This window comes from Alligator mississippiensis, chromosome 10, assembly GCF_030867095.1.
Source record: "Alligator mississippiensis isolate rAllMis1 chromosome 10, rAllMis1, whole genome shotgun sequence".
Classification (NCBI taxonomy): Eukaryota; Metazoa; Chordata; order Crocodylia; family Alligatoridae; genus Alligator; species Alligator mississippiensis.
Window position 1 is genome coordinate 75,886,480 of NC_081833.1, and position 17,139 is coordinate 75,903,618.

The 17,139-nt window shown below is 69.1% G+C and overlaps 1 protein-coding gene across 1 annotated transcript; it reads left to right on the top strand.

Annotated features, from left to right (window-relative positions):
• The first annotated feature begins 4 nt into the window (after positions 1–4).
• Positions 5–16,808, top strand: CPNE7 (copine 7). Its single transcript, XM_059713975.1, has 17 exons — positions 5–4,139; positions 4,559–4,681; positions 6,011–6,365; positions 9,817–9,999; positions 10,337–10,411; positions 10,668–10,742; positions 10,986–11,069; positions 11,600–11,689; positions 11,785–11,883; positions 12,187–12,273; positions 12,581–12,640; positions 13,886–14,019; positions 14,140–14,194; positions 14,372–14,423; positions 14,532–14,665; positions 15,469–15,705; positions 16,000–16,808. Exons 3-17 carry the CDS (start codon positions 6,192–6,194, stop codon positions 16,135–16,137), a joined length of 1,677 nt encoding a protein of 558 aa, XP_059569958.1. The 5' UTR covers positions 5–4,139; positions 4,559–4,681; positions 6,011–6,191; the 3' UTR covers positions 16,138–16,808.
• The last annotated feature ends 331 nt before the right edge of the window (positions 16,809–17,139 follow it).

Sequence of the window (17,139 nt, forward strand, 5' to 3'; positions counted from 1 at the left end):
ATCAGGGGTTGCTCCTTTCCCCCTGACTAGTCTGCTCTGAGCACGTGCACCCCACGCCACACAACCACAGGCCTCGCCCTAGTTTTGGTGCATGTGCGGCCTCTTCCTACAGGGCCAGGGAAGGGGCTCTAGCAGCCTAGAGCAGCGCCTTTCATTTACACAGCAAAAGTTCCCCGCCAGCCCGTTTCCGGTGCTAGCCCAGCTGCTTTGAGGGATCTCTGAACAGATGGCTGCTGACTGATGAGGGAGGACATCGCCTCCCCATTCTGTTCCCTTCTAGTGGCAGCCTGCTCGCTTTGCCTTGGAGACGGAGCTGAATTTCCCCACTCAGGAGCTTGGCTGGATCTAGCTTCCCTTGTAAAGGGCAGCGCGACATCCGCTGTGGCCCTTGGCGGTGGTGAGGGGCATCTGTCTAGTGCCACAGTAACCACGCCTTCCCCTCCCGCAGTCCCGGATGCTCCAGGCAGGTTTGGGGGGAAGTAGAAGGACTTGGGGGCCCACTGGGGTGCAGCAGGCTGGCTTCAAGGGGCTGGATTTCCGATGTCCTCGATTCCCCCTCTGACGAGACACTTGGGGCTGGGCCCTCAGTAAGCAAGCTGCTGGCTGTCCCATCACATTTAAAATGGAGGTGGGGTGAAGGCTTCCAGGAGCTGCCTCAGCCCCTTGTCAGCCTCCTGCACAGGAGCTGGTACTTGCTGACGGCTTCCTCCTATGCAGCAGAGAGCAGATCTCGCGGGGTCCCAGTCCCCCTGTGCATTCGGGCACTGCCTGAGCACTGACCCCCACCGGCTGGTCAGTCCTTCACCCCTTGCCCTGCAGGCTGCCGTGCTGTCGCTTGCTTCCAGGGCAGCATGGCTTGTCTGGTGTTGCTTAGCAGTCGGCTTTCAACATCCAAGGCATCGGATTTGGGAGAGGGCTGTTTCCCTTGCCTTCTGAGCATATGAGGGCTGTCAATGCTCCCTCCCATGCCCAGATCCTGCATGGTTTTGGGTAGGGAGTGTGGCTGGGCTGTCTCCACTAGTGCCGAGTGTTGCTTTGCAGTCTGAGCAAGCCTCCCTTTCAGGGCTGCGCCCCATGGGGAGGAAGATCAGGGCTGCCTGGGTCAAGAGAAGAGCTGCGCCCGCATCCCTCCGGCGAAGGCTTGGCTACTAGAAGGCGAGCATCTGTGCGGGGGCGGCGGCTGCCTGGTGATTCAGGAATGAGCCGGGAGTACTCGCTGCCGTTGCTGTGCACTCGCTTTGTTCCTGGTGGTTGTAGCACTCGTGGGTCTTGAGGGCACCCTGCTCAGCAGTTGGAGAGAGAAGCCCAAGGGGATCGAGGAGGAGGAGGGCCTGCCCTGCGCCCAGGGAGCAGACCTGCTGAAATGCAGCTGCCCCTGGGGTGGAACACGGCATGGCACCGTGCCCCTCCGCGGTGAGAGCGGGGAGCAGATGGAGCGCATGGCCCCAGAGGTGGAAAGGGGCCAAGACGCAAACCAGGAACACTTGTCAGATGCAGCTTGGGGATGAGCGGGCCCCTGGCTGGGTGTGAGGCTCCCGCTTCCCCCCTCACCACTGGCCCAGACAGGTCTTGCTCCCCAGCAGGGTCCTGAGCGCTCCAGCGTATCAAATGCTGCCCTTTTGCCCCCAAACGTGCTTCCCATGCCCCCTTGGCTCAGGTTCCCGGGCCGAGGTGCAGTTACTGACTTCTGCCACGTGATGGAGCAGGTGGCTTCAGCTCCGGTTGGTTTCCTGGGAGCTCCAGGGTGGGGGTGTTCCCCCAAGCTGCTGGGCTGGGGGCAGTTTCTATGCTCCTGTGCCAGTGGGGCAAGCACTGGGCTCCCTGGAGCCATCGGTTCACAGGGCAGCAGGTCCAGTCCAGCCCCCGCTTTGCCCCCAAAGGGGAAGTGTTGCTCCCTTGCGATTCACTGAACAGGGCCGTCTGCTCAAGGGGCCGGTGCAGATGCTCCAGCATTGCCGAGTGGCTTTCTCTGGCACCCCACCCCGACTGCTGCCTGCCAAGCAGCTGCTGGGGGACCTGGAGACTGGTGCCAGCCACGTGGCTCCTTGCCCAGCTCCCTTTGGCCGAGTCGGTGTCAGGGGCACAGGCCCGGTTCAGCCCCGGCGGGCCCTAGCCACGAGCCAAGCTGTCAGGGCACCCCAGCGGCATCCGAGCGGAGGCAGCAGTCGGCATCCGAGTCCCCTGCCCAGCGCTGCTCAGCGCCACGTGCCAGGCTGGCAGCAGAAGAGCCAGGACAGGAGACGACGCTTCCCCAGGGACCTTCCCCGGCTCTGCCAAGGTACAGACCTGCCCCCCTTGCTAGGGGTGGTGGGTGAGCCCCCCGGCCACTCCAGGGGGCTGGCATTGGGGGGTGACAGCCGGGGGCCTCCCCCGCAGAGCAACGGGCATCGCAGGGAAATGCCTTAACCTGCGTCTGAATGGAAAGCGCAGGCATGCAACCCTCCGGGGGCATGCTTCCTCCCTGGCCCCTCTGTGCCTCAGTTTCCCCCACCTGTGCAATGGGAGTAAGACTGCCATTGGAAAAGGGCTCAGTGCAGAGGCCATACAAGCAGCCGGGCTCGCCGTGCCCCCGGTAGGTACGTGCAGCTCCCAGTCCCTGAGCATGGGGGTGGCCACCCCGCTGCCAGCTCCAGCCTCAGCCTGCGCGTTCCCTAATTACAGCTGTTCATTTTAATTAACTTGCCTGCCAGCTCCAAGGGGAAACGGGGCCACATGGGAAGAGGGGGGCTCGCTGTGGCCCTTCAAGCTGTGAGCTGGGTACCTCTGCGGGGAGGCAGATCCCCAGCCGCAGCACCAAGCCCCCGTCTGCACCGAGCTCTCCTGGGCAGTGCCAGGGAGACGCTCGCCCTTGCCTGGGCTCTGGGCACAGCCTCCCTCCCCTGCAGCAGGCGGGTCAGGCCCAGGGAAGGATGCATGGTGCTAATAAGCAGAGCTGATGAAGCGCATCCATCTGCGGGAGCCGAGGCCGCGGGGCTGGCAGGCTGGTGCCATCCATCCTGCCTGCGCTACCAGAGCCCGGCTCCCTGTAGAGCCGCAGCACGGCCCTTTCCAAGGGCTCAGCCCGGAGCTCGGGGCAGGGCGGACAGCGCCCACCGCGTCCGGTCACCGGCCAGAGCTCACGAGAGCTTGACCCCGGGGCCGGGACAGGGACCCCACTGCTCCCGTCCTGCAGGGAGCTCCCCGTGGCCCATGGGTGCAAATATCCCGTGGGCTGGCTTGGCCGGCTTCAGCCTGGGGCTGCTTCTGGCCACACAAGGCAGCGAAGCCCTGCGCTTCTGGGGTCCCGGAGCATCCCCCGCATGAGCTCCCCACGGCCCCCTGCCCTGCCCTGCCCTGCCCAGCACCGTGCGACTCGTGGCCGCTTTGCCAGCAGCTGTGGCCCGCGAGTCACCCAGTCGGGGAAAATTGAGCCATTCTTATTCATTAGGCTGGAGCTGACAGATGCCCGCCTGGCACGGAGAGGCAGCGAGCGCTGGAGCCCGCGGGCCTCCCAGCTCAGCGCCGCGGGGAGGATCAGCTCCTCTCCCATCCTGCTGCCCACACCTCGCATCCTGCAGCTGGGTCCCAACCTCCCACCCTGGGCGTCCGCCCCTGCCCCTGCCCGGGCCCTTGGGAGCAAGGTCTCCCGCGGTGCTGGCTGCAGGCTGAGCAAGCTTGGGCCGTCCCTGGTCTGGCCACGGCCCACAGCTGGCTTTGGTGGGGATCGGGGGCGTCTCGGGGTTGCTGCCCGGGACCGAGGCTGGCAGGGCTCGGACGTGGCTACCGCTGACGCTGTGCTGGGAGAGCCCAGGACCCAGGTGGGGTGCGGGGACCTGCCTGCTGCCGCGGCCCAGGCCTTCCCGACCCCGGTGGCTGCCCAGCAGCTTGAGGGTGACCCCCGCTCTCTGCACAGGTCCGCGCCCCCCCGGCTGCACGGGGGCTGCAGGGTCCGGGTGCCAGCGCGGGGGCCCGCTCTGCCTGGCGCGTCGCCCTGTTTCTGCCAGGCAGCCCGAGGATTAATTCCTGGAGCGCCAGCGCCTGCCGTGCCCCCATCACGCAGCTCATTAGCCACATCTGCATCTTAATGCTGCCAGAGAGGGGCTAATTTCATCACCGTGCACAAAGCGGAGCTGACAGCTCCCCGGAGCGGGCGAGCCCAGGTACGTGCGGGGAGGGGGGGCAGGGGGTGCTGGGGGAGGCGCGCCGGGTGCTGGGGAGGGGGGAGCAGGGCCGGTGCCAGGGTCCCGGGGGGCTCTGGGAAGCGGGTGCCACATGCTTGACATGAGGCCGTCTCTTTTGCATGGGCATCTCCTGATGCTGGTGCCCCTAGAGTGGGATTTCTCCCCCCAGGGAGGGCAGTGCCGGCTGGGCAGGGGGCTTTGGGGCAGAGGCTGCAACCTGCACCCCGCAGCGGGCGCTGGGGCTCGTGCAGCCGGGGCGGCCCGCGGGCAGGGGATGCGAGCCAGGCCCCAGAGCACCCTCCCCACCCTGGCTGCGTGGCACGGTGCCCACGCGGGGCTGCGCTGGCTGAGGAGCCGGCAGCAAAGCAGTTAAACCGAGCTTGTCGTCTCCCTCTTAGGGCTCCGCTCCGAATTGCAGCTTGAGTCAGCGGCTGTGGAGGTGGCAGGCGGCGCGGATGCCAGGGCTGGCCACGCGTGGGTCCGGCGTGCGGCGGAGGGCAGCGGTGCCCGCACCGGGACAGGTGAGAGCCGGCACCCTCCGGGCAGGGGGGAGGCAGGGCTGGGGGCGATGCCACCTGCCCAGGGGGTGGCAAAGACAGCCGGGTGGTTGCCAGGGGCTGCCAGGGGTGGGCTGTGGCAGGCACCACGTGCCGGGGCACCTGCACGACTCGCCCGGCAAACTTTCTCTGCAGCCGCTGCCCCCCCTTGGCCCAAGCACCGGCCCCTGGGTTGGGGAGACGCGGGCAGCCGGGAGACGGCTCCGACAGGGTGGGTGCATGCATGTGCGTGTGCAAGAACACGCGTGCCCCCAGGACAGGACCCTGCAGGCAGCGCCCAGGGGCATCTCCCCGAGGCTGGAGTCACCCCTCGTCCAACCCCAGCAAGCTGGGATGCGAGGAGGGTGGCAGGGAGACCATGGCCGGAGCCCCCCTCGGAGCCAGCTCTGGGCTCCCCCAGCACCGGCGTGGCTCTGTGGGGCGGGCGGGCGGGCAGAGCTGCTGGCTGGGATCCTGCTCAGCCCACCCGGGCACCCCAGCCCCGGCCACGGCTTTGCCCAGCGGGTGAGTCCGCCCAGAGCGGTTCCTAGCTGGGGTGAAGTGGGGGCAGCATCCGTCCCTGCCCGTCCCTGCCCTGCGAGGGGGGTGTTATCCCGGCCGGGGGGCAGAGGAGCCAGGTCCCCTCCCTGCAGCTGGGTTGCTGCCCCAGGTCCGTGCCCAACCCTTCGGCATGCGGCTGCATCGCGGCCTCGCCCCGCGCTGCTCTGCTTTGTGCAGCCCCTGCCCTGGCAGCCGGGGCTGGAGCCGGAGCTGGCAATGGGGGACCCCCCGACCTGCTCCGTGCACAGCCAGACACCAGATCCCCCTCCCGCGGGGCGCCCAGGTCATGGCCATCAGCGCCCCGCTGCTACCGCAGCCCCCAGCACCCTCGCTCCCAGCCCCGGGCTCCTCCTGGAGCTACGAGGGATGCGAGCAGGGTGCCCAGCGCTGCTTTCCCACCGCCCCGTGCACAAGAGCCAGCCCGTCTCTGCTTGGGACCCTTGCGGGTGACCGCGGGTGCCCAGCACCGGAGCCTGCTCTGGGTCACATCGGTGCCACACTCTGCTCTGAGCCCGCTGCCCTCCAGCCAGCGTCCCCTCCTGCAGCCCTGGGGGCTCCCCCCGAACGCCGCAGCCCCCTGCTCCATCCCGGGGTAGGAGGCAGGCAGAGGGCACCGGGGCTGCCAGGCGCCGAGGGGGCGTGCGGGCTGTGGCGGAGCTGCCTGTCAAGGGCGGCCAACGAATCCTGGCTTGTTCCTTTCCAAGGGGGGAAAAATACCGCGCTCATAAACCCCTAATTGGCTTGGCTTGGCAGGCGGCGCCGGAGCTGGTGACAGCACCCACTGCATGATGCGTGCTCCCTGGAGGCGCCGCTGACCGCCAGCTGCCTGCAGCCCGGACACACCGCTGCCTGCTTCGTCTCGGCCACCGCCAGCCCCGCTCCCTGCCGCCCGCCCGCCCGCCCGCCTGCACGAAGCCCTCGGCCTCGCACCAGCATGACGGAGATCCAGGACCTGGCCTCGCAGGCCTCGCTGGGCGTGGTGTCGGCCACCTGCGTCTCCAAGGTGGAGCTGCGGGTCAGCTGCAAGCACCTGCTGGACCGCGACACCCTCAACAAGTCCGACCCCTGCGTCGTGCTGCTCATGCAGTCCCAGGGCCAGTGGATGGAGGTAGGCGTGCGGCACGGAGGTGGTGCGGTGGCGGAGGCTCCTTGCAGGGCAGGGACCGATGCACCTTGGACCCCGCTCCGTGCAGGGGAGGTGGGGACATTTCAGCACGGTGGAAATGCCCCGAGACACTGAGCCTGGTGGGGCGGATGCCTGTGCACACCTATACGTGTGTGTGCACACGTATGTTGTGGCCGCTGTTGCTGCACAGGGTCTCTGGGCTCCCGTGCGCGGTGCTGGGGTGCAGCCGGTGCCCGGCGTGGGCATCCCTCGCTCTGCAGCTGCCGGAGGGGTGCCGGAGGGGTGCAAGGGGCGGTGGAGAGCAGAGCTGGGGCAAACGCCGAGCAGCAGACAAAGCCCTGCTACCCCCAGTGCTGTCTGCCTGGGGTCCACCCTTTATTGCACGTCGCCCGGTGCCACGCATCCTACACGGCCGTACCCATGTGCGCTGGGTCCCAGGCCCCCGCGCTGCTAGGCAGACCCCGGCCCCGCTCCCCACACCCCGCCCGGCTCGGGTCCACGGCCCCCCTGCCGCACCCTGCGGATTATTTGCAGCTTCTCCAAGCCGGCTCGTTAATCCCCAGGGCTCAGCGCCTAATCCCTGCCCCGGGTAATCGACTCCCGCCCGGGGAGGGGGCTGGCACCTGCGGGGGAGCAGGCAGCGGGCGCTTGTTCTGGGCCAGGTTTCGGGTGCTGGGGGCGGGGGGAGCAGACTGTGGGACAGTTAAGTCCCTCCGGCCTTCACCGATGGCTCCGTAAGGCCGTCCCTGCTCCGTGCCTCAGTTTCCCCCGCGGCTGTCCTGCACCGGGCTGCCGACTTCCCTGCACGCCCTGGGCCGGCGGTAGGTGATAGCAGAGGCAGGGCCGGCTGTGCCCTCCTGGGGGCCCTGGGCATGGGGCGGGGGGCTGCTGGCGGGGCGCCCTCCCCAGGAAACCGTCCTGTTGACTCAGAGCTGGCAGGGAACGTGTGGTGTGTGGGAGGCCGCTCCATTCCTGGAAGCTGCCGCGCCTGCTGCCAGCACGGCTCCACGTGCGAAAACAGCGCGCCGTGCCCTTGCTGCCGCGGGCGGGCTCCGGGGTGCCAGCCACCGCCCCCCCCGGCTTCCCCTGGCACCTCCGAGCCCTCCTGCCCGGGGGGAGCCGTGGCCTGCAGGCTGCTGGTGCCCCCACGCCACCGCGGCATGGGCGGCATCCCCTGCCCGGTGCTGCGATGGGCACGGCGTGGCCGCCCGCCTGGCTCTGACGGAGCCGGGCTGCTCGCTGGTGCTTCGGAGGGCTTTGCCGGGAGCCGGGGCGGCTGTGCCAAGGCTGCCTTGGAGGGAGCAGCCAGGGAGAGCAGGTGGCCGGTGCCAGGCTCAGGCCCACGGCGTGGCTCCCCGGCTCTCCTGCGCGGACTGCCGATTTCACGCCCGGCTGGTTCTTCCGCTCCGGCTGGGTCCGACTTGGCGTGCCCAGCTGCGTGCCACGGTGGCTTCCCGGGGAGGCCGGTTCGCTCCCTTGGGCCCTTGAGGGCGACCCCAGGGCTGTGCGTGGCCCTGCCCGGCCGCGCTGGTGCGGGCACCCCGGCCCCAGGCTGCGCGCACCCACCCGCGGGCGCTGGGCCGGGGGGCGGGGAGCCATGCCGAGCGAGCCCAGCTGAGCTGGCGCGGTGGCTTATCAGCGGTAATGTGTTCGGCCGCGATATCATTATCCCCTCTCCCTAAATCCGCTGCCTGCGTGGAGCTGGGAGGAGAGCGGGTGCACGCAGCTGCCAGGCAGCTCCGGGCTGCAAGCACCGCGGCGTCCCCAGTCCCCTGCCACCTTCACCCCGGGGACGTGGCTCTGAGCAGGGGGCGGCCGGCTGCAGGCTCGGGAGCCTGGCGCAGACACTGCCCCTCTCCCCGCCAAGGGCGCAGGGGCAGCACGAGGCAGGCAGGAGCCGGAGGCTGACGGGTGCAGCAGAAGGACGTGAGGACACGGAGAGGGGCACGGGGCCAAGCCGGAGCGCTGCCCTGCTTCGGCTGGCAGCAGCCGGTCTGAGTTCCTGCAGCCCCTCGGGGCCGCTCTACCTTGCGCCGCGGCCGGAGAGCTGACGCTGCGTCTCCGCAGCCGGCCTCGCCTGCAGGACGCGTCTGCGCCGCGGGGAGCGATCCGGGAGGTGCCCCCAGCGCCCTTCGGGTCGCTAATGGCCTCTCGCTGCCTGCCAAGAGCTCTGCCTAATGGTGCTCTTTCCTGGCCGGCCCGGGCGAGCGTGGCGGGGAGCCAGCGTTCCCACCGCGGCTGCAGCCAGGCGGGAGGTGGATTCACCCCGCGGGCGGAGATGCCCGCATCGCCTGCCCAGGATCCGGGAGGATGCACACGGGCGTTGTGGGGGCCGGGTGGGTCGGCTCTCTGGTTTGCTGCTGTCGCTGCCATCCGTGGCGTGAAAGCAGCATGTCATAGGCCCTGTACTGCCTGAGAAGAGTCTCCTTAACCTTTAGGGTTTGGAGCAGGAGGGGATGAGTCCTGCTCCTGCCCCCGGAGAGCTGCGAGGGGCCGTAGTGCCCAGCGGGCGCTATGTAGGACTCCCCCCTCGCTGCCCTGGGTCTTGCATGGACTCGAGGTGCCGGGGATGCAGCCAATTCTGAGCAGCTGATTAATAACTCCCCGTCCGTTCAGGGGAGGAGAGGCTTCTGGTGGTCTCGTGGGAGAAGCACGCTGGCCTGAAGCCGGCAGCTTCGTGCCAGGTGCTGTGCCAGGAGCGTGGCCGTTGCATCTGTGCCCTGGTCCGTGCCAATCTCAGCACCGTGCCCCATGGCGAGATGCGTCTGCTTGGGCTCCACGCCACGATCCCCTTCCTTGACTTGCTGATGGAGGGGTCTGCACAGGGCCACGCGGCCTCCTGCCTACCCGGGGGGGAACAGGGTGCCCGGACCCAAGCAGGGGGCACGGCGTCAGTGCCGCCCTGCCAGAGCCAGGCACCAAGGACTGGGCATCGGTGGCGCCCAGGCAAGACCAGGAGCGCTTCCCCGGCCCATTTGACTTGCCAGTAACCCAGGACTCTGGTCCGCAGCCCGTTCCTGGGGACCGGCAGCCCCGGCAGTGCTGCCCAGCCCGGTGCACGGCTGCTCTCTGGGTGCAGGGCGACCCCACGGCTTGGGTCACGACCATGATCCTGCAGCCGGTGCCCAGAGCACGGCGCTGGCACGTGAGGTCCCCGTAGGCTGCAGCAGCAGGTGCCGGGGGGCTGGGGCCGAGTCCCACCGGTGGCCCAGGCTCCCTCCAGATGGGCAGCTCCCGGCGAGGTGTCAGGCTCGCCCCAGATCCCACTCTCCAGACACGGGCCACCCTCCTGCTCCCGGGACGGGGACTCCTTCTCTGGCCCCGCTGCGGCTGTCAGGGTGCGGCGTCCCCAGGAGATCTTCGTCCTGCCAGGCCGGGGGGCTGGCGCTGCCCCGGGTGGTGGGCGCAGGCCTTGAGTGCCCCCGCGTTGCAGGTGGACCGCAGCGAGGTGATGAAGAGCAACCTCAACCCCGTCTTCTCCAAGATCTTCATGGTGGACTACTACTTCGAGGAGGTGCAGAAGCTGCGCTTCGAGGTCTACGACAGCCATGGCCACGCCAGCATCGGCACCCACGATGACGACTTCCTGGGGGGCATGGAGTGCACCGTGGGCCAGGTAACCCCCGTCCTGCTGGGCCACCGTTGGCACGGCCGCGCCCTCCGGCGGCATTCAGGCTGCTGCCTCTCCCGGGGAATCGCTTCCCTGGGCATCGTGTCCCTCCTGCGGCGCTGGAAGCGATCATTTAAACACTCTCCCTTCCTTAGTGGACTGCAGAGGCTGGGAATTGAGAGACCCTCCCTCAAGGGAGGTGGACAGACCAAGGGTCTGCAGAGGTTGCCCATTGCTCCATAATAGCGACTTGCTTAGCTCTTCTCATTGGTATACGCCTGCATGGACTGACGCCCGTGACCCCCTGCCCCACGCTGCCTCATGCCCGCGCTTTCCCTTGCAGATCGTGGCTCAGAAGCGCGTGACCAAGCCGCTGTTCCTCAAGTACGGGAAGTACGCCGGCAAGTCCACCATCACGGTGAGTGCCCGGCTCTGCCCCACGCCCAGTGCCCACCTGCCCGTCTCCCGGCCCCCCGCGCACAGCCAGCCCGGGCTCCAGGCTCCGGGTGCTTTCCCCAGGCAGCGGGGATTCCCACGGGATCTCCAGGGGATCCTTGCAGCAGGCCGGGAACATACCAGCAACACGTGTGCCCTGCAGCTTCCCGTGCCCTGCTGCACACAGTACCCGGCACGTGCAGTACCCACCTTGCATGGGTGCCCTCGTCTCCCTGCAGGTGCTCTCCGAGGAGATTTCTGGCAACAACGGCTACGTGGAGCTCGCTTTCCGGGCCAAGAAGCTGGATGACAAGGTGAGCGCGGTCGCGGGGGGGAAGCACGATTCAGGGGACGCTGGGGGGTGAGCAGGAGTGGGCACACGCGTGTCCTGGCCCCTTCACCCCAGGATCGGGGCCTCGGGGGTTCTTCTGGGAGGGTGCCGGGGCCAAGAGCTGCATCCTCGTGCGGGTCCGGGGCCAGCGCCACGCGGGATCTGCCTGGCACCCGACAGCGTGGAGTAAACCCAGAGCCCTTCACCCCTCTTCCCTCTCCCCCAGGACCTATTCAGCAAGTCGGACCCTTTCCTGGAGATCTACCGGATCAACGACGACCGCAGCGAGCAGCTGGTGTACCGCACAGAGGTGAGGCCTGGCCTGGCACGGCACCCAGGCGTGGGGCATGTCCAGGGGCAGTCCCAGGGGCCGGGAGCTGGGGCTTGCACTGCAGACCATTGCACTGGGGGGCAGAAAGGAGCCGGCACCCTGCTCCCCCCTCCAATCTCCTCCGCCCGTGCCAAGGCTCATGCCCCCTGCCTGCATCGGGGCCCTCGCGGGCGGCAAGGGCGGGGGCTCGGAAGCCGAGCAGCTGGCAGCCCCCCGCCGCTCTCCAAGCAGCCGTCACTCTGCACCTGTCGGGGGTCTAGGAGCATTAGGCGCTCGGCGGAGCAATTACCCCGTCAGGCGCTGTCAGCTCCTCGCTCAGGCTGTCCGCCTCTGCCTGCCGCCTGGGGCTGGCGCGGGGGCGGCGGGCTCCTGGTGGGGGCTGCAGGTCCCGGGGGGGGGCTGCACGCGGTGCAGGGGCAGCTGCCTCCATCCCCCCTGGGAGAGGGGCATGGCGGGGTGCGGGGTTGCCCTGACGTAGGCTGCCCCCGGCTGCCTCCTCGCCCCCGCAGGTGGTGAAGAACAACCTGAGCCCCGTGTGGGAGCCCTTCAAGGTCTCGCTGAACTCGCTGTGCAGCTGCGAGGACAAGAGGAGGCTGCGGGTGAGCACGGGGTGGGGGGCCGGGTATGTTCTGCGAGCTGCCCCCGGTGTGCCCAGCCCGGGCCGGGGTGCAGCCGCCTCTCGCTGTCCTTGCAGTGCGTGGTCTGGGACTACGACACCCGGGGCAAGCACGACTTCATCGGCGAGTTCTTCACCACCTTCGAGGAGATGCAGAAAGCCACGGGGGCGAACAAGGTCTGGGCTGGGGGCGAGGTCCCCCTTTGCACGCTGCGTGCCCGGTGCCGTGCCCCGTTGCTCTGGGGGGCTTGTTCCCCCCATTCTCCCTCCTCCTGCCCGCTTATAGCAGCATGGAAAGTGGGAGAGGGGAGGATTAGAGGAACTGCCCCTTCCCCCCCTCCAGCTTTTCGGGGGTGTCTAATGGGGGGATGGTGGATCCATCGGGGTTTGTGCAAGACGCGCTCCCTGCACCCGCGCTCGCTGCTCCCCAGGGCCGGGGCAGGGATCGTGCCCGGCTGATGCCATCTCCGCCGGGCGCAGGTGCAGTGGGACTGCATGAACCCCAAGTACAAAATCAAGAAGCGCAACTACAAGAACTCGGGCGTCGTCATCTTGCTGGACCTGAAGGTGAGAGGGGCCAGGCCTGGCCCGGGCGTTGGGGGATGCCGGAGGGTGCAGCCCGGTGCGGCGCCACCCAGCACCCTTGTGCTACGGGGACAGTCCTGGGGCTGCCCCGGGCTTTGCTGGAGCGCGTGCCTGCTTGGAGAGCGTCTCTGGCACCCCTGGCCTGGCTCTGTGGCTGGGACAGACCCACCCCCTTCCCCCTTCCCCCTGGTCCTGCGGTGGCTTTGGTCAGGCAACCGAGCCCCTAGCAGTGGCCGTGCCGGGGAGTTAGGTCCCTGCCGCACCGGCTGACATGGTGTTTGTCTGGCAGATCCACAGGGTCTACTCCTTCCTGGACTACATCATGGGAGGCTGCCAGATCCACTTCACAGTAAGTCGCGTTGCCCCGGCTGGCGCGGGTCCCGAGTCGCGGCCCCCACGAGCAGTGCAGAGATCCCAGGGCGAAGGCCTGGGTTCAGGCTCCCGGAATGGGCAAGGGGCTGAGAGCTGCCCGGCACCCCTGGGAAAAGTGCTTGGGGTGTCTGAGTCTGGCTCCGAAAGGAAAGCCCTGCGGGGCACCAGCGTGCCCGGGCTCAGCCACGGCGCCAGGCTGAGATGCGATGCTGGCACCTGGTGCCGGCAACGTCTGTGCTGACGGCAATTGCAGAGCAGTGACACAATCTCTGGGTCCCGTGGTCAGCCCGTGGTGGAGACGCCGCGGGATTGCACTGAGGCAAACTCCATCACGTTGGAAACATCCTGGCATCGAAGGTCTTGCTCAGCCTGCACCAGGCGGCCGCTAGGCTGGCCTTCCCGGGGTGTTCCCCTGGAGGGGCAGCGGTCGAGATGCTTGCCCCTGCGGTGCCAGGCCGTCTCCACCGGCTTTCCACGGGCGACTGGCAGTCGGCAAGGATGCAGCTGGCCGTCATGTGGCCGGCACTGCCGTTCTCCGGCACGCTCCGGCTACCTTTGTTCGTCACCCGGCTGCAAGCACTCGTGGTGTGCAATTAGGGTGCGCTTGGCCCAGTAGCTCAACTGCAAATGCAGGCAGCCCCCGGCCGGCGGGATCGTGCACAGCTGCACGTGGCGGCCCCCCGCGTCTGAGCGGCGTGCCCAGCCTAGGGCGCGGGGTCTTCCCGTTCAGTTGTTCCCGCCAGGCTGAAGCTGGGGGGCGTTGCTTGGGGCTGGCTTTGAGTTGTGCACAGCTGGGGTGGGGCGCGCGAGATGCTGCCTGTCTGCAATCCCAAGCCCTCTCCTGCCAGCCCGCAGCCCAAAAGCTCTCACCTGAGCTTCCCGTAGGGCTGCATTCCCCACTCGTCCTAACGCGCCCTCAGCCTCGCGCCCTGGGGCTTGTCCTGCGTCCTGCAGACGCGCGCGCCTCCCGTCAGTGCCTCAGCCCCTCGGCGTGCCGGGGGCCCTGGTGTTTCTGCTTGGCCCTGCTACACGGGGGCACGCGTGCAACCGGTCCCACCAGCATCCTCCGCCCTTGGCTTTGCACTCAGGGCGTGCAGCGGGCCGGGACTTGGCTCCAGTGTGCGGGACCGGGGGCTCCTCTGCTCTCCCCGGGGCCTGCGCAGCTCCGTCAGTGCGGGGGGTGGATGACGTACACTGCTGACCCTGCGCCCTCCCACCCCAGGTGGCCATCGACTTCACGGCCTCCAACGGGGACCCCCGCAACAGCTGCTCCCTGCACTACATCAACCCCTACCAGCCCAACGAGTACCTGAAGGCCCTGGTCGCCGTGGGCGAGATCTGCCAGGACTACGACAGGTGAGGCCGGCTCGTCCGTCCATCCATCCGTCCGCCTGTCCGACCCGACCCGGCTGTGCCCAGCGTCCCCCGGGCGCCTGGGGGGACTCCCGGCTGGGTCTGACCTCTGCTCCTTTCCAGCGACAAGAAGTTCTCCGCCTTGGGCTTCGGCGCCAGGATCCCCCCCAAGTACGAGGTGAGGGGCAGGACGAGCCGTGGGGGCTGAGACCGGGCACGGGAGGTTCCTCCTGCTTCGGCAGCCGTCCGGGCAGAGCCCCCAGCCCTGGCCCGCGACCCCGCGAGCCCCCGCGCCAGGCCGAGGGGCGCCGCAGCCGGCGTGGGTCCGAGCCCCGCTGCTCTCTGCCCCTTGCAGGTGTCGCACGACTTCGCCATCAACTTCAACCCGGACGACGACGAGTGCGAAGGTGAGAGGCGAGGGCGCGGCGGGCACGGCGGCCCCCCAGACTCCACGGGCGGGGGACAGGGACAGGGACGGGGGGCCGCCGTGCCTCACCGGCCTTGCCCCCCGCCAGGCATCCAGGGCGTGGTGGAGTCCTACCAAAACTGCCTGCCCAAGATCCAGCTCTACGGCCCCACCAACGTGGCCCCCATCATCTCCAAGGTGGCCAGGGTGGCCGCTGAGGAGGAGAGGACGAAGGAGGCTTCGGTGAGTCTCGCCCGAGCGCCGCGCCGTGGGGCAGCTCTGGCTCCCACGCCCCGCGCAGGGGAGGCAGGCTCAGCTGAGCGCTGATTTCCAGCTGCCGTGGCAGGAGCAGCCCTGGGACTCTCCCCCCACGGCGGCCAGCTGAGCCCCCCACTGCCCTCGGCTGGCGCTGGCTCCGGGCAGGGGGTGCCCCGACCCGGGACCCTGGCACGTGTCGCGAGAGCGGCTTCGGGGGGGCTCTGCCTGGCCCCAGGTGCTGCCGCGGGCAGAGAGAACTGGGCCGGGGCGGGGGGGCCTGCCTGCTGCCGGGGTGCCCGCGGGGCCTGCGTGTGCACCCGTGTGTGAGCACGGCCAGGCACGTGCGGCCGGGCGGGCGTGCGTGCCTGCCGGCGCGTGGGGGCTGCAATTAAAAGCCTGTCAATAATTCACGCCCGCGGGCGCGGGGGGCTACGCAGAGACGTCGCTCTCTCCCGGCCCCCCCGTGCTCTGCTCGCCGAACCGTTCCAAACCCCGGCTCGCGTCGCCACCAGCAATTAGCCGCGGCCCCCCTCCCGCGTGGGGGCTGGGAGCGGGCAGCATCGGGGCCGGGAGGAGAGCCCGGGGTGGTCTTGGGGGAGAAAGAGGGGGTCGCTCTGGGGGCTGAAGCCAGGGCGGGGGTCATAGACCGGCTGTGGGCACAGGGAAGGGCAGAGTGTCAGCCCCAGGTGCTGGGGGGGCAGAAGGGGTCTGTCCTGGGCGCTGGGGGGGGCAGGGGTCCTGTCCCCCTCCCCTCACCACGTCCGTGTCCCCGTCCCCCCGCCCGGCAGCAATACTTCATCCTGCTGATCCTGACGGACGGCGTGGTGACGGACATGGCGGACACGCGGGAGGCCATCGTGCGCGCCTCCTACCTGCCCATGTCCATCATCATCGTGGGGGTGGGCAACGCCGACTTCACCGACATGCAGATCCTGGACGGGGACGACGGCATCCTGCGCTCCCCCAAGGGCGAGCCCGTCCTGCGCGACATCGTCCAGTTCGTGCCCTTCCGCGAGTTCAAGAACGTGAGTCGTCCCTCGGGCCGTCGGGGGTCCGGCTGGGAGACCGGGGGGCTCTGGCCTGGCCCCAAGCCCAGGCAGGGCAGCTGCTGGGCTCTGGGAATGGGGGCCGGGGTCTGCCTCTGCCACTGACCCTCCCTGTGCAGCCTTGGGCAAGTCCCTTAGCCTCTCCCAGGCTCCCCGGGCCGGAGCGAGACCCCTTTGACGTTGCACCCGGGAGCCCTGGACAGCAGCCAGCCCGGGCCCGGGGGTGACGGGGAGCTGTGCTCTGCCCCGCGCCCACCTGCCCTTTGCTCACAGGCTTCGCCCACGGCGCTGGCCAAGTGCGTGCTGGCCGAGGTGCCCAAGCAGGTGGTGGAGTACTACAGCTACAAGGCCTTCCCGCCCCGCTGCCCCAAGGCCGAGACGCCCGACTCCACGCTCAGCTCCCCGCAGTGACCCCCAGCCCCTGCCCTCCCCGCCCCTGCCAGCGCCACTCGTCGTGTGATGGGAAGGGGACGCCAGAGCCAGTCGCGCCCGCTCGCTCGCCCCCTGCAACCCGTCGGGCGGGCCCGGGACCCTCGGAGATGGGGAGATGGGCTACGCCTCCCTGGCTCGTGGCCCGGCTCTGCTGGCAGGGGGGCGGCCGGAGCTCGGGGGCTGTGATGGGCACGGAGCCCCTTCCTGCCGGGGTGACACAGGCGAGGGCGGCTGCTCCGGGGCTGAGCGCTCGCACCCGCCCGCAGCCCGGCGGGGCTCCCCGTGGCCCCCAGGCAGCGTGGGGTCGGTGCAGGGCTGCCCTTGCTGCCCCACTCTGCCTCCGTGGTGCCCATCCCCGTGTGACCCAGCACTGTGCCAGCCCCCGGGCGCCGAGCCCGCCGTGCGGGGCAGCAGGGCCAGCGACGGTGTTGGCGGCGGAGGCCCCAGACCCCAGCCGTCCTCCTCCCTGCTCTCGTCCGTCTGTCCCCCCTCCCGGTGCCATGCATGCCGCTCGCCAGCTCCACGTGTGTCTGTGCCGTGCGTGGTCGTCTGTCGCCGTGGCCTTGTGTAAGCGTCTGCATGCCCGATCCGTCGTCCTTGATGTACGAGCGGGGCCACCCAATAAACGGCACGCTCCATTTTGCCCCATGTTTGTGCCTCTCCTTTTGGGGAGGGTCTCGGCCCAGGCCCAGCGCCGCGCGGCTCGGCTCCAGCAGCACCAGGCTGCGTGGGCCGTCCCCGCGGGCACCCCGGGCATCCCCCCTCTCTTCACCACGTGGCTACCTTGCTGCCGAGGCTGCAGATTTCGTCAAGGCAAATAGCCTCAGTGAGGCCCTGGGGTCCTCGTTAGCGGCCGCGCGCTCCGGCATTACAGGACGCCGTGCAGGGATTGAAAGCTGGTGGAGCGGCTACGGGGGGGCTTCGAGCCCGGTGCCCTCCTGCAGCAGCGGGGAAGAGGACGTCACCAGGCAGGTGCGGAGC

Excerpts from the sequence above, each read along its gene's own strand:
- CPNE7 (XM_059713975.1), top strand. The coding sequence starts at position 6,192 with ATGACGGAGATCCAGGACCTGGCCTCGCAGGCCTCGCTGGGCGTGGTG. Across the intron at positions 10,743-10,985 it reads CCAAGAAGCTGGATGACAAG|GACCTATTCAGCAAGTCGGA; the intron begins GTGAGCGCGGTC and ends CCTCTCCCCCAG. Across the intron at positions 14,666-15,468 it reads AGAGGACGAAGGAGGCTTCG|CAATACTTCATCCTGCTGAT; the intron begins GTGAGTCTCGCC and ends CCCGCCCGGCAG.